At 33.6% G+C, this 15,561-nt stretch overlaps 1 protein-coding gene across 1 annotated transcript; it reads left to right on the top strand.

Moving 5' to 3' along the window:
* Positions 1-3,170: 3,170 nt before the first annotated feature.
* Positions 3,171-15,375, top strand: LOC110701159 (sterol 3-beta-glucosyltransferase UGT80A2-like). Its single transcript, XM_021878747.1, has 14 exons — positions 3,171-3,801; positions 5,094-5,248; positions 5,734-5,976; positions 7,460-7,571; positions 8,736-8,906; positions 10,237-10,300; positions 10,720-10,777; positions 10,879-11,056; positions 12,371-12,501; positions 13,060-13,162; positions 13,671-13,747; positions 13,971-14,018; positions 14,103-14,252; positions 14,933-15,375. Exons 1-14 carry the CDS (start codon positions 3,564-3,566, stop codon positions 15,110-15,112), a joined length of 1,908 nt encoding a protein of 635 aa, XP_021734439.1. The 5' UTR covers positions 3,171-3,563; the 3' UTR covers positions 15,113-15,375.
* The last annotated feature ends 186 nt before the right edge of the window (positions 15,376-15,561 follow it).

Raw genomic sequence — 15,561 nt, 5'->3', positions numbered from 1 at the left:
GTTAAATTGGTAATAATGTGTATTTTATTAAAATTTAATTTTCATAATTTTTTCATTACGAAAATTAAAGATATTTAGCGATAAAAAACGGCACATAAAACGATGATTTAATCTGAATTTATTTAGTCTACAATAAGTTGAACTAAGGGGTTGTTCAGATTTACTAAAAACAACTGAAGTGAACTGATTGGAACTTAATTGATTAGGGTAAAGCTGAAATGAACTGAAATAAATTAACAGCTAAACTGAATTGAAATAAATAAGCAAAAGAATAGAACTGAATTAAACTGGTTATAATTGAACTGAACTTTCAATATATCAACTTTATAGAGTTTTTACTAATGCACAATCAAATAAATTATCAAAGTAGTGCATTGGATACCGTGTTGTAAAATGAAAGTGATAAGTAACGCTTATTAGGAAAAACAGAGGAAGTAATTTCCACCCATCTGTGAAAAATCCTATTTAAAAAATTATTAAAGGGGTTTTTCGACAAAACACAACGTTGGGGGTGAGTCGACACAGGATACAAGTATGACAGATTGACAAAAATCCAATACAACACAACTTGTTTAAGCACAAGGGATGCCAACATGATACAATTTGAAAATTTTAGTAATACTTTGGTAAAAAAAAAATCCAAGAAAATCAAGTATTTTAGACAACACAAGCAAATGAGCTTATTTTCCACAAATTTAAATTTGTTTGCATTCAAAATAAGTTTGAGTAAGTTTTAATTTTATATCCGCTCTAAATTGGATCAACATGTATACTTTGACTTTTTGCATTTTTCTTCTTATATATAAGTTTGATCATATTGTTTTACTAATGTAAAAAAAATTCATACGTTATCCTATAAAATGACATTCAATTAGTATTAGTAGAGTAGTCTTACAAATAAACTGTGCTTATTAATAGAGTAGTTTCATAAAATCAATTGTGCTTATCAAATATTAATAGAGTAGCTTTATTAAATAATAGTTTTATGTGTAAGAAAAGTCTAATTAGCGAGTAAGGGCCTGTTCTCTTACGTTGAAATTCAGTTCAGTTCAGTTCAGTTCAATTCAGTTCAGTTCATCTCAGTTCAGTTCAGCTCCTAATTTCCTTCTCTTATAAAATATTCAGTTCAGTTCAGTTCAGTTCAATTCAGCTCCTAATTTCCTTATCTTATAAAATATTCAGTTTAGTTCAGTTCAGCTGAGTTTAGTCAATGAGAACAGGTCCTAAGTTCAAACTAGTTCAAATATAATAGTCTATTGAAACCGATATCACTTCAGAAATGTTCTATTCACGTACAAGAATTTATTATGTGAATTAAGAATTGTTTATAAAATGTGGCTTAGTGTGGCATGGCTTTCAAGTTTGACTAGTTACTATAATTATTTAAATTTTTTCTTTTTGTAGATATATTTGTGTGCTAAATTATAAGACAAAATGGACATAACTTGAGTGGTTAGATTAGTCAAATGTATTTTGTTAGATTAGTTAAATGAGATTTTGCTAAGATCTTGGAAAATTATACTTGTATAAGAAGACATGGTCTTTGTTTTTAATATATATATTCTAGTTTTGATTAAGATAAGCACTACGTGCATTTAGTTGAATTTTTCTATGAAATTATACAAGCCTACTATATTATCATATTGATTATTGAATAGAGGCATAGTTTTTTCTAACTAGCTCACATACTGTACCATCAACATCTCAATAATTAATTGAGGCCAAAATCACAACATTTGCAAGCCACTTGACCCTTTTTGCACTTTTGAAAACTTAATTACAACTTTTTAAACCATGGGGTCATATGGTTGACCTTTTTCATACAATGTACTATTTTGTAAATTAATTTCGTAGAATGACTAATTGACTAGTAAGCAATTTTTTCAATGTTGCGTTAAACTTTATATGTTTTTACCAATCAAACAATTATACTTTCATTTTAAAATATCTGTTCTTTCATAAATTTGTTTCTAATAAGGTGAAATAATAAAAGAAAAAATTCCTAAAATTTAATTGTTATTTGCTATATAAATAATTGTAAATAATTATTAAAATATCTTTTGTTACTCTGTATATAATCTATTGTAATTGATACATATTATATACTCCAGCTAGAGGTGTTATCACACCCGACCCGATCCAATTCGAAACCGACCTGAAAAATATCCGATTCAGATTGGACTCACGTGGACATTATAATTTAGCATGACTCAACATTAAAAATTATCCCAACCTGACCCGACCCGACCTCATCAAACCCAATCTGATCATCCGAATTGACACCTCTACGACCCTGTTCTTTTGTGCTTCTGAACAGAGCAGAAGATTTCAGCAGAGCAGAGCAAATTGAAGCTCAAAGCAGATTAAGTATTATTTATAAGTAGAGTAGAGTAGAGCAGAGCAGAACATGACTTAATAGAACAGGACAACTATAAAGAACGGGGTCTAACTCAAGTAATGTCCAATAGAATCTTAGCTAATTTAAAATGGTATTTGGAGTTGATAATAATTGTTATTCCTTCTTTATTGTAAGTGACAAGCCAACTCCTTTTGAAGTCACTTTAATTTCCAAATTCTACATCATTCTTCCCCTCAAATGTTGCTTTTTGCTTCTCCTTTAGTTTAAACCAATGGAGCATTGCATCATGGCCTCATGAACTCGCAAATCGCAAAAAAGAACGCGGGAATAATGCTGATCGATCATCTTTACAACCATTCAAATATTCCTTAGCCTACAAAGTGTCAAATTCTATAAGTTGTAAGCTTGAACTTCAATGTAGAGTTTGTAGCTTGTTCAAAAAAAAAATAAATAAATTTATGACTTATAATCTGAGGAGAATAGGGCCTAAGAATATTTAAAACTCAACAGAAAAAAAAAAAAGGTTCAATCATTTGACAATGAAAAAAGTAGAGATGTTTATCGGTTCAAACTAGATGGAGGATGTAAATTTATATTTCAAGACATGAAACTATGCTAGTTATGCAAAAAGTAACAAAATACTCTATGCTTATTCCGTTACAAATAACTTAACCTATTGCACCGAGAAATTAATTAAAACACTAATGCGTCGTAACAGATTGTATTTTACCTTCTATTTTAACACATTTTGATACAAAAATCTTACACAATGTTAACATATCGTTTTTAAATTTATTCAATTCAATTAAATTGTCTTAAAATATATCGATCAACTCATCAAAGTATAACATTGTAAAACCAACAAAAGTTATAACGCGTTCGGACCAATCAAAACCGATTTTTGAACACGTCTACTTATAACAGGGAATCCCCCGTACTCCTAGAATAAAAAAGGAAGAAGTAAAAATTCAAAAAAATTGATTATATTCCCCTAAACGTGTCCTTTTACAGATACCCAAACGGACAACCAAACCAAACCTCTTTTTCCCTACTTTCTCTCTCCTATTTTTTCTGTTGGTTGAACAAACCTCCATAATGCTTCAACTTTCTGTCTAACTCACATTTAAAACCGTCATTCTTCATCTTCCTCCATTTCTTCTCACTCTTTCCCGCATTTTTCCATTTCTAGGGTTTTACTATTTCAATGGCGAATGATCCTGAGAAGCATCATCGAAGCATTTCGATGAGTTCTGGTGATAATTCTGTTGATGTCGTCGATGATTGTCACTTGAATCATAGATTTTCTGACGTTGTTATTGATGGAAATGGCGGAGGTGTTGATGATCATGGTGATGAGAGTAATGGCGGTAGAGTTGCCTCTTCTGAAGAGGTTAGCAGGGGAAGTTCTTCTGGTTCGGGTTCCGGTTCTGGTTCTGGTTCTGGTGTGTTTCTGATTTGGTATAATTGTTGTTTGAATTTGTTATGGTTATTATGTTTGTGATGCTAATTCATTGAGTTTAGAAAAATTGGTGCATTAAAAATTTGCAACTCATTGTTTGAATTCTGGTTGTAATTTGGCTTGGTTGTTTGATACTTTGATGGTCATTTTTTGGGAATTGGGTTGAGTTTAGGAGATTTGGTTGTCTTAGCTAGATAAACATGTGATGACAAAAGTTAGAATAAGATCAAGACCAATTCTAAAGTGGACTAATTGGCCATAAATATAAATCTTAAAATTGTGTGGCATATCTGTTGCTTAGAATTTAGTATTATATATAGGGCAGTTAATTTAATGTTTTTGGTCAATGTGCTTAAATAACAATGTTGGAGGGGAGGTGAGGCCGCAAGGGGAAGGATAAGGAAATAAAATTTGTTATATACAACCGGGTGTACCGTACACCCAACTAACCTAAGGTTAGTTTTTGCTCTTTATTTGATTTGATGATAAAATGAAAAAGAAATATAATCATTAAAATGAGAACAAATACTCATGGGTGTACCGTACATCCGGGTGTATATAATAACCTCTCGGCATAAGGTAAAGGAAAAGGAAAAGGGAGTAAAATAGAGAAGTAGTTTTGCATTTTCCTCCAAATATTTTAACTTGGGAGAATTTTTTCACAGAAAGGAAATATATTATAGTTGTCCCGTTTGTTACTTTTCGCAAATTCATACCAAGACAACAATAAATGGATCCATCATTTTCCCATCCCCTTCCTTTTTCCATCAAATCTTATCATTCAAGTGCTGTGTAAAATTGTGAATGTAGTTTTGCATTTTCCTTTAAATCTTTTAACTTTGGGAGAATGTTTCACAATCAGTCATGCGCAGTGTACTCACATACACATTGTTTGGACCATGTAATCGTGTGCTCTAGATAACATTTCACAGCATACTCATGCTCTTATCATGTGCTGTGAGTTACCTCTGTAATTAATGGGCTCTAGGGTGTAAAAATATAAGTATAGGCGCACACTCACAGATTCACTACATTGTCTATGGCCTGATTACTTATAAGAAGGGTGTAAATGTTTCTAAAAAGGTCCAGGATCAATGTATAAGATGGTTATAGTTATATGGAGTTTGAGCACAGCCATTGTGAATGCAGACTTATCATGAATTCACCTAGTTTTGCATTAAGGCTTCAAGGCCATTTTTGTAAGAGTTTCAAAATTTCCATGTTGGTTTAAATTATATTTCTAAGTATATACGTGTGTTTTTTTTTTTTTTGAAGGGGTCACTAGTGGGAGTTGCTCTAATGGAAACAATAGTTTTCGGGAATCTTCAACTTCTAATCATCTTGTGAAATCTGGAGAGTCCAAGCGACATAATCCACTCAGTAAATTAGCTGCAAAACTTTTTGATGAAACAGTACCCCTGAAGAAGAAGGTTAGTTTTTTTTTTCCTCCATGTGTATATCATTTTACATTGTCTTTTTTGCCTGTTATTGGTGGCTATGTGTAATATTTTATAGTAATAGGTGCATTTTCCCTGTTTCATATCTCATTCCTTTCTCTTGAAATCCTAAGGTGCTTGTTTCTTGACATTTGAAAGTGTTGGTCTTTACTTTTTAGCTTCCCATAAAGCAATTTTATTCTCAAATTTTATTACTACTCATAAGGTCATAATCTATCTGCTTTATAAGATCTACGTGCTGTCATGGGCTCTTCTTCATTAGCCCTCTAATCCTCATGTTTTTCTTTTTAATCTTTAAATGAGCAGTATGAGCAGAGAGTCATGAAAACATCAATGAAAATGTATTCTCAATGTCAACCATTATTTGCTTGTATTAATTTTCACTTAAATCTCTTTAGCCCCATTGTCCTCAAATTAGATTTTTTTGGCTTTCAATTGAGCATGCTTTTAATTTTCAGCTCAAGTGGCTGAACCGGCTTGCAACTGTTAAAAACGACGGAACTGTACAATTTGAGGTACCCGGAGATATTAAAACATCAAACCTTGATTTGGGAACTGGTGTGGCTTCTAGTGCAAGCGCAGAAGAGGATCAAATGGAATCACCGGAAATTTATGATTTGCCACCTAAGCAAATTGTGATGCTAATTGTTGGAACCAGAGGAGACGTGCAACCCTTTGTTGCCATTGGGAAGCGTTTGCAGGTATGATTTACATTTTATATATATGCTTTCATTTGCAGGCAAATATTATTTTTGTTTTTATTTGCTTTGAAATAAAGAGTGTCTGACCTATACAGGACTGAGTTATAAGGCTATTTTAAATTTTATGCTTTTTAAACAAACTGTGTTGTATATGTGATAGATTGAGGGCTTGGTTTTTGTGACTACGTACATGGGTGGGTAGTACGGTAAGTCGGTAACACCATGTTGGTGTCTTTTTTAGCATACTGGTTCATCACGTTACTTTAAAAATATTAGAGTTGCTTTTGAGTTTTTTTTTTCTCTCCCTGTAACTTCTCTTGGAAATTTAAAGCCACATTTATATCTTGGTTCTGGTCGGTATATTATGCAGCTGCACTTCTTCTTGGTGCCTGTGCAGTTCCACATAGAGAGGTTTAAGATGCACTTGCCCCAAGCATATTTGTGTAAGCAAGGTTATGAAGACTTCCATATTTTTTTCTTTCCTGACTTTGAAAGTCGCTAAGTCTTGTTTTATTTTTATGCTGACTCTGGAATGATTTTTTTATTTATTTTTAGAGCCTGATTATCAGTATCTTAAGAACCTATATGCCTGGCCTTATTACATATTTCTTAGAAGTTTTTTGAAATCTGTTGGAACTTTTATATTCCTTTCATGTACTTTTGCATGCTGCTTTCTATTTGTCCATGATGCACACTTAGGGTTTAAAACAATGTCCAGGATATGTATAATGATCCAATTTTATCGCACAATATGATTTTGATGAAAAAATCTGGTCTCTTAAGCATTATATGGAGTATTTTGTTTTAACACTGTGGCCCTGTTTGGGAGAAAGCTGAAAGTTGAAAGCTGAAGCTGATTGAGTTAGCTGATTTTATTAACTGATTTGACTAACTTATTGTATTAACTGATTTATATAAAAGTGTTTGGTAAATAGCTGATAGCTTAAAGGTGATTGAGTATGTGAAATGACCAATAAGCTAATTGTGGGGTAGGTAGTTTAGATAAGATTTTAAATTAAATGAGGTTATAAGTGTCATTTCACAATAATTAATGAATAAGCTAATTGAAAAAGCTCCTAAAATGAGCTTTTTCAAAAAGAGCTTATTTAGTGGAATAAACTCTTTCAATAAGCCTACTACCAAACACTTGTATTAGCTTGTTTGACTAATCAATCAGCTAAAGTTAGTCAAATAAGCTAATATACCCCCAATAAGCTTACTACCAAACAGGGCCTATAAGTTAACTTACCAGCTTCTTCAGGCTTATAGCCACTGGACCATTGACTTTTCATTAGTGACGTTTTCTATTTTGCCTTTTCCTTTCTTGCTATTTTTCTCTATTTTGGCGTCTACTCCTTCTTTTGTTTATGATTGTGCATTCCGTTTTAAGGCTCCCATGTAATTTTTACTTGATATTATTAATTTACTGCTAGATTCTATTTGGCTGTTTAATATTGCCTATTCATTTTGTGTTTTTATTCAGGAATATGGCCACAGGGTCAGATTAGCAACTCACCGGAACTTCAAAGATTTTGTCTTGGCTTCTGGCTTGGAGTTCTATCCTTTAGGAGGAGACCCTAAAGTTCTTGCTGGATGTAAGTTTCCTGAAAGATTGCTCTGAGACTTCGTTAATGGGTTCTCGTGTAGTTAGATGTTAAAGTTAGCAGAAGTTTTGAAGAATCATGCTTTCATTTATCACTTCTAATCTGTATGTCTGAAAGTTGTACTTCTTTACACTGAAGTTTTGAACAGGATTGTTTATAAACTTATAGGGATTGTATTTCTTATACCACTGCCATTTTGCGCTGACAAATTGACAATGATAACTATTTTGTACTTTGCGGTTTTGAAAAAATCTCAACCTGGATTTGTTAAACATGGTACACAATCAGTTGCTTCATCAATAAGTGGATAGTATTTTTTAAAAAAAATATTTATTGTGAAGTTGTTTGATTTGATAATTTATGATGTTAGTGCTTGTCAAGAAAAATTGGTGAAAAGATTCAGTGTTAGTAAATTATTTCAGCTCAGATTGCAGAATACTATTTTACTGATGGACTCATTGACATGGGCTGTACTTATTGTTAGTTGTAACTTGAGCTAGCAAGTCAGTCAATTCTCTTCACAATAAAGGCTGCATATATTCCCCAATTTCCACCAGTAATCATGAACTGAAATATGGAATGATACTGTGAATGTGGTATATTTGGCCTAATATAATAAAACTAAACTGCAAATTGCTTACCTGTACCTAATTTTAGAATGGTGAATTTTGTGACATTGTTACAGGAGGTTACATTTGTCTGACCTCCATGCCCCTGCTTTAGATGGGAGCCTTGCTATACTGTTATAGGCACTGAATTGCAGTTTGCCTGCTTGATTCCTTATTTTATTCATTTATATGGGGAGTTGGGGAAGAGATGGGTTGTTTTAATCTTGTATCTGCCAATAAATTTATATTTAGATTGTTATTTACCCATACATTCTTTAGTACTACCTCCGTTTCACATTATGCGCAACAATTGAATTTTTTAAATTGCACAAAAAATACCCAATTGCTGCACATAATATGAAATGGAGGTAGTTACTAACTTTAAGTAGGTTATCTTGGAATTGACTCATTATCCTTCAGTGCGTGTCTTTGACTGATTGGACTGTAGTGCAAAATTGTTCGGATGCTATCCACTTTTCCTTTTCTTGCTTTACTTTCTTTCTTTAAATGCGTTTTTATTAACAATAAATTTGTAGCATTTATGCAGACATGGTGAAAAACAAGGGTTTCTTGCCTTCAGAACCTTCAGAGATACCTATTCAGAGGAATCAGATGAGAGATATTATATTCTCTTTGTTACCTGCTTGCAAGGAACCTGATCCTATATCTCATGTTCCATTTACTGTTGATGCAATAATTGCGAATCCTCCAGCATATGGTTAGAAAATATTTCTTTTTTCTCCTTTGAAACTGTTGGCTGATTTGGCTAATACTTGAATGGCTGGACCGTTTTCTGGGAAGAGCTGTATCCTTAATTTGTTAAACAATAGTATGTACCTGCTCTCATTTTTCACTCTCTGTTTGTGTTTTTTTAGGCTTAACAAGAAGAAATATAATCTTTCTCGCATGGAATTAGCGATAGGCAGGGTCTTGAGTGATCAATGAGTATTTATCCTTATCCCTCGCCAGGTTACTTTGCTAGAAATCTGTTTCTGATTAATACTTTTTGATAAAGGATAGCTTTATTGGAATAGCTTGTAGCTCGACTCTCTAATTATGGGCAGTGATTGCTAGTGATTGGAGTAACTTGGGTAGCTGGGTTAGAATTGTAATTGCCACCCCAATCTTTGGTTATGATACGGTCTTAGTATAAAATAATGTTGGAACATTTGAAGTCAAAGCTGAAGGTGAAAGCTGGGGCCAACTTTTTGAAACCGCGTCAAATTTACATTGACTTTTATGAAGACTACCCATGGTTGAATACACCTCCAAAAGGTCTTGAGCTTGCCTCTTAGTCACCACCAAATTCTCCATGTCTAGTTGCGGCAGGTAGTTTGATACTTGCTATCTATAATGGTGTTATATCCTATTTTGAGTACAATCCAAATATTTCTGGATCTGCCTTGGAGTTATAACAGAATCTTTAAAGTTTACAAATTTGAAGTGAGATAGTGCCCATGCAATCTGGTGGGTTCATGTTTTTATAGGGGAAGACAAGGAACAATTCTTTGTTTGATGTTAATGTTGCTTCCCTTAAGAGAGGAGTCAGAGTGCTTGCATATCAAGTAATTTAGTAAGGATGCTCTGTTTCTGTGCCAGTTTCAAGCATTATTTTTAGTTTAGAAGGTTATCTTATGTAGAGGCTTTTGATTTTACTGCAGATTAAGTTAAGGTAAGCAATAGTTTTGCTCATTATTTTACCATACGATTTATCTTAGACCTAGTAAAAGCCTTATAATTAACTGAAAACATAATTCAGTTAAGTTCAGGTTTTATTTTGTATATTGAGGGAAAGGAGCAGAGAAATACAAAGCAGCAGTACTTCTAATTGTATGTGTAGATCAGTGTATTGTTTTATTTTTTTTATTACATATATATATATATATATATATATATATATATATATATATATATATATATATATATATATATATATATATATATATATATGTTTAAGTGTTATAATTTGAAGTTATTTGCAGATAATACTGTTTCAAACATCTTTTGCTTTGCTCAAGATTGGTCCTCATTCTTAAGTTTTGTTTCAGGACATACACATGTTGCCGAGGCACTGAAAGTACCAATTCACATATTCTTTACAATGCCTTGGACGTAAGTAACCTTTATGCTGGTTTTAATTAACATGCAGCAGCTAAAATCTTGTCAGTTACTCCACTATATTTATAAGTTAATGTATCTGGCTTTTATGTTGCCCATTGCCCTGAAGTGACTCATTTTGATTTTTTAAAATTTTGTTTCCACTATCTCAATGACCAAAAGATCATACAGACAGCTCATAAGTTTTGTTTGCTTTATCTGTGACCTGATATATTATGATAGATCTCTAATTTCATAGGAATTTTGAGTACAATTGTTGTTATAGACTTTAATCTTTAAAATTGGATAAAGTACCTTTACCATGATAGGTGTGATATTGCTCTTGTGTCCTGATTTTGGATGCATGAATGGGACTTCTGTACCAAAACTCAAAAATGTCAAATTAAGGGTGCTTGGTGGCTCATTTGTTGCAGGCCCACTAGTGAGTTTCCACATCCCCTGTCACGGGTTAAGCAATCGGTTGCGTATAGAGTAAGTTACGCTTTCCTCAACACTCTGTAATGCCAGTTGTTAATAGAAATACTCTGTGTATATGGTTGTCCATTCATCTAAATGTCAGCATATGCTTGCAGCTCTCTTACCAAGTTGTTGATGCATTGATTTGGCTTGGAATACGGGACATGATAAATGAATTCAGGAAGAAAAAGCTGAAATTGAGACCTGTAACATACTTAAAACCTTCATATAGTGCTCCTCCTGATACCCCCTATGGATATATTTGGAGCCCTCACCTTGTTCCCAAACCTAAAGGTAAGTGATTTATGTTTCCAGTACTCCAAAATTTTTATTCTGGATTCATTGGTTGTGCCCTTAAAAAATGATTTTTTTTTTTGTTTTGGTTTGATTGCTACATTTTAAAAATTGGTTTTATGGTCTGTTACAAAGATATGTTAATCAATACTCTATCCATCCATAATTTCTTTTCACATTTAGGTTCGGCAAATAGAGTAGTCAATGTTTAAAAAGGCTTGAAGGGGAACTGAGGTAATTGAAATCCTTCTGCGCCTCTTTGAAATCGCCTCACCTAGGCCAGTGAAAGCACTTGACCTGTATTACCTTGTGTCTCAAGAATCTCAATTACAGGATACATTTACCTTGTGTCTCAAGACTCTCAATTACAGGATACATTTGCTGTTGCCTTTTGTTTTATTTAGTTATTTACTTTTAATATACCGAGTAGTAATTATAAGATTAGTAAATTAAGTAGAACAAAGAAAATTTGAAAGCAAAATGCAGAGTACAAGATTTGGAAGTGAATTGAGAGAGACAAGGTTGATATGACAGAGAGAAGAGTCAGAAATATTTTTTAAGTGGTTTTCTAACTTGTACTCTTATGGATGTGAAGGAATTTTTGGGACTACCCCAATCAAGTGGAAAAAAAAAAAAAAATTAAGGGAGAGGGAGTATAGTACATTTGCTTTCTTTTTGATATGCTATTCCTTTTATTGTATTAACTAATCCAGTGGGAGAGTTTCTTCACCAAGTTTGGTGTTATGGGTTTGTGTCTCATCTTCTTTTTTGAAACTAATTTCTTTTTTGAAACACAGGAAACTAATTTCTTGGTCAGTTGCTCGGTTCCTGGAGAAATAAATATGTTGCCTCGTCCCTTTTTTTTTTTTTTCCTATTTGAAAACTGGTTGTTTCCATTTATTATGTGCATTTCCTTCCATTAGCTGACAACTATATGCACTGTTACCTAATTTAATTTGTGGCCTTTTCCCCATTCTTCTTCTACTGGATGTATTCTTTTATTCAGGCGTCTCCCTTACATTAACTGATGACTCTTTTTACTGTTACCTATTTAAGTATTTATTAATTATTGGCAAAATCTGGACCTACAGGAGAATGATGTATGCACTTGAATTCTGACTTGCCTTTTTTTTTTTTTTTTACACAAATGTATGTCTGAATTTTCTACCGGCATGTATCTTCATATTTATCTATGGGGTCCTATTGAACACTCCTTCGTGAGAGTTCTGTCTAATGTGTAATAGGTAATGTTATATTAGGGCAATTTTCTTACACCTTTATTGTTTGTAATGTTTATGCCTTGTCATCTTGCAGATTGGGGACCCAAAATTGACGTAGTTGGTTTCTGTTTCCTTGACCTGGCTTCTAATTACAAACCTCCAGAAGATCTTGTTGAATGGCTTGAAAAGGGTCAAAAGCCAATATATATTGGATTTGGAAGCCTAGTAAGTATCCTCTTTTGCATCAATACAGGGGAATGTGCTGGATGTTTCTATTTAATTTTTTATGGATTCTGTTGAATGCTTGAACCACAGTGTTCGGGTAATTAGTAATAAAGTGTTTTAAATGTCTGTAGGTTGAATTGCAGAATATGATTTGTAAATATTTTACGGGTCAAATCTCCTTTTTAAATATGGGTCAATGCTAAATTAGCTTCTTTGTTGTAGAGGTCACAAAAAATAGTTTTCAGAGACTCAGAGGCATTGGGGTCTCAATCAATCAAAGCCTTAATCCCACAAGTGAGGTCGGCTATATGAACCAAAAGTGATTATTCTATATAGTCATTCACAAAAATCTTCCTCCTCCATCCTTTACGATAAAATACCTCATTCTCATGCAAATCCATCATTTGATGTGACAATGTTCTGTTTGAGATGATAGTTCAGATTTTGTACCTGTGAAAATCTGAATGCGTAGTTTGAGCTCTTTTGAACTGTCTTTTAATTAATCTTGACTATTTGGAATAACGTGGACTGATATGTACGTTGTCTTAACTATGACAGCCTGTCCAAGAACCTGAGAAGATGACTAATATCATTGTACGAGCTCTGGAACTCACTGGACAAAGAGGAATCATCAATAAAGGCTGGGGTGGTCTTGGCAATTGTAAGCTGCTCATGTTATTTCAGTCTTGACTTTTTTTCTTCTAAATATTGTTATTCCCCCTTCTTTCTATTTCAATCTTTTGAGATGTCATGGTGTACTGTTTAGACCTTAGACTTCCCCTTAACAAATCTGTATACAGTGAAAGAAGAATGTCTTATCTTTAGGGTTGAGGAAATGTTTCTCCCAGATAATGAGGTTCATCTTTATAAACTGTACATATGTGGCAGTATTGGAATTTTTTTGTTCCAGTATTCCCTTTATTTGGTTAGATCAAGTGTCCAATCTCACAATTATTTATGTCTTGACCTTTTGAAATGAAGCAGCTTACGGAGTGTTTTGTTTGTGTTTTTTTTTTGTTTTTTTTTTTTGGGGGTGATGTACATATAATTTTTAATTTGCTTAAATTTTAAACCCTAGAGGGGAAAAATCGGACAATAGAGAAATACTAATGAAGGATTGATATTTTGGCTGCCTTTTGATTGTTCTCTGACTAATACCTGCTTTCCAGTGGCAGAACCAAAGGATTTTGTATACCTGTTGGATAACGTTCCTCATGATTGGCTATTTTTGCAATGTGCTGCTGTGGTAAGATTATTCTTGTTATGGATTTTTCAAATACGTGATTGATTATATATATATACACTTCGTATCTAGATTCCAGTGTCACCACATGAGCTCAATTTGGCCTTTTAATGAATTGGAGTTTTACCTTTTTAACTCTCTTTGCTAAAATCATGAGCTGTCATTTTTAGTATTCTGCAGATTATGTTCCTGTCTAACTTAGATTTTTTTTTTCTCACAAATGGAGGTGCATCATGGTGGTGCTGGGACAACTGCTGCTGGTCTTAAAGCTGCGGTAACTGCTCTCATGTTAATCAGCCCTTTTTATTTATTTAAAAAACCCTTTTTCAGTGTCTAACACAAAGATGAATCTTTTCAGTGTCCAACAGCAATCGTGCCATTCTTTGGTGACCAACCCTTTTGGGGAGAACAAGTGCATGCGAAGGGTGTAGGGCCACCACCTGTCCCAATCGAGGAGTTCTCGCTTGAGAAATTGGTTTCTGCAATACGCTTCATGCAGGATCCCATGGTAAATGACTAGCCTCTTTTGTGGATCAAGTTTTTATCTGCTGTCTGTTTTGTCAGAGGATACAAGAGGTTGGGGGATTGCCGATTGTGGATCAAAATGATTTTTGCCTTTGAAGTAAGTAGGAAATCAAAGCAAAGGCTGTTTACTATGCCGATGGTGGACCAAAATGATTCTTTCTTTCATGTTTGAATGCTTTTGAAGTACGTATGAAATCAAAACAAAGGTTATTCCCAAGTAAAGGCAATGGTTTCTAAATTATAAATTGTTTGTCATTAATGACAATATCAAGTAGCCCGTCGGTACATTTTTATTGTACCAACATGAGGTCTATTGGTGTAGATTACATGTTAGTACAATGCTTGGGCACTGGTTATTTGCATGAATGACAAGAGCCAAGCTTTCTCATTTTAAGGCCATTTGCAATACTTTTTGAACTTGCCATCTGCAGCCATCTTTTAATGTGCCTGCAGCCATCTTTTGATGTGCCTGCAGCCGTCTTTTAATGTGCCTAACTTGCTGATCTTTCCTAAGTTGTGAAAAAATATGTTACTATATCGCTGACAGCCTGACATGTTTTAAAATTTTGAAGTTTCAAATACTTGTTGCAATATGGGTTGCCGGCTGCCTGGCTTATTGCAATTGTGAAATTGATTGTTGTGTTGTTTCTTTATGAATTGTAGGTTAAACAACGTGCTGTGGAGCTGGCAAAGGCAATGGAAAATGAAGATGGGGTTGCTGGTGCGGTGAATGCCTTTCACAAGCATTTTCCCCGTGATCTCCCTGAGCCGGATCATTCAGAACTTCAAAAGCGACATAAATCACATTTATCGATAAGAGGGTGTTTTTTGGGCCAACATTAGGCTTCATGTCCATTTATGCCAGATCGTCTTTTGAGCCATCTATATCTAGGCATGATAACACCTTATTGACTTGACTAACCACCCACCTCACCTGGTCACTGTAATCTTTTTCAACTCAAGAAGCAGTTTTGTTAATACGTTGTTTTTGCAGCAATCAGATCATTGTATTTATGTAACAGCCTGTTGTTTATGCGGCTGTATGACGATTGTGTTTTAATATGTAATTTTTGCTCCAGTAATATCAAAATATTATTATGATCTAATTATTCGTGTGTGTTTTTCTAAATTGTTAAGATTTGTAATGATTGTTGACTTGTGACGATCCCCTTTGGATTGCAGTTAAAGGGCAAGTACTTGTTTGCAAATCTCGTGGGGAAGAATTCAGGAAATCTATCATGAAATTTTAAAATTTGATGACATATACTCCATAATGCCTAATTGGAGCCATA

Source organism: Chenopodium quinoa, unplaced genomic scaffold (assembly GCF_001683475.1).
Source record: "Chenopodium quinoa cultivar QQ74 unplaced genomic scaffold, ASM168347v1, whole genome shotgun sequence".
NCBI classification, from domain to species: Eukaryota; Viridiplantae; Streptophyta; class Magnoliopsida; order Caryophyllales; family Amaranthaceae; genus Chenopodium; species Chenopodium quinoa.
The sequence above is the reverse complement of the archived record's forward strand: the minus strand, read 5'-3'. Positions and strand labels throughout refer to the sequence as shown.

Coding starts and splice junctions, on each gene's coding strand:
- LOC110701159 (XM_021878747.1), top strand. CDS start 3,564: ATGGCGAATGATCCTGAGAAGCATCATCGAAGCATTTCGATGAGTTCT. Junction 3,802..5,093: donor CGGTTCTGGTTCTGGTTCTG/GTGTGTTTCTGA, acceptor TTTTTTTTGAAG/GGGTCACTAGTGGGAGTTGC. Junction 8,907..10,236: donor TGCGAATCCTCCAGCATATG/GTTAGAAAATAT, acceptor GTTTTGTTTCAG/GACATACACATGTTGCCGAG.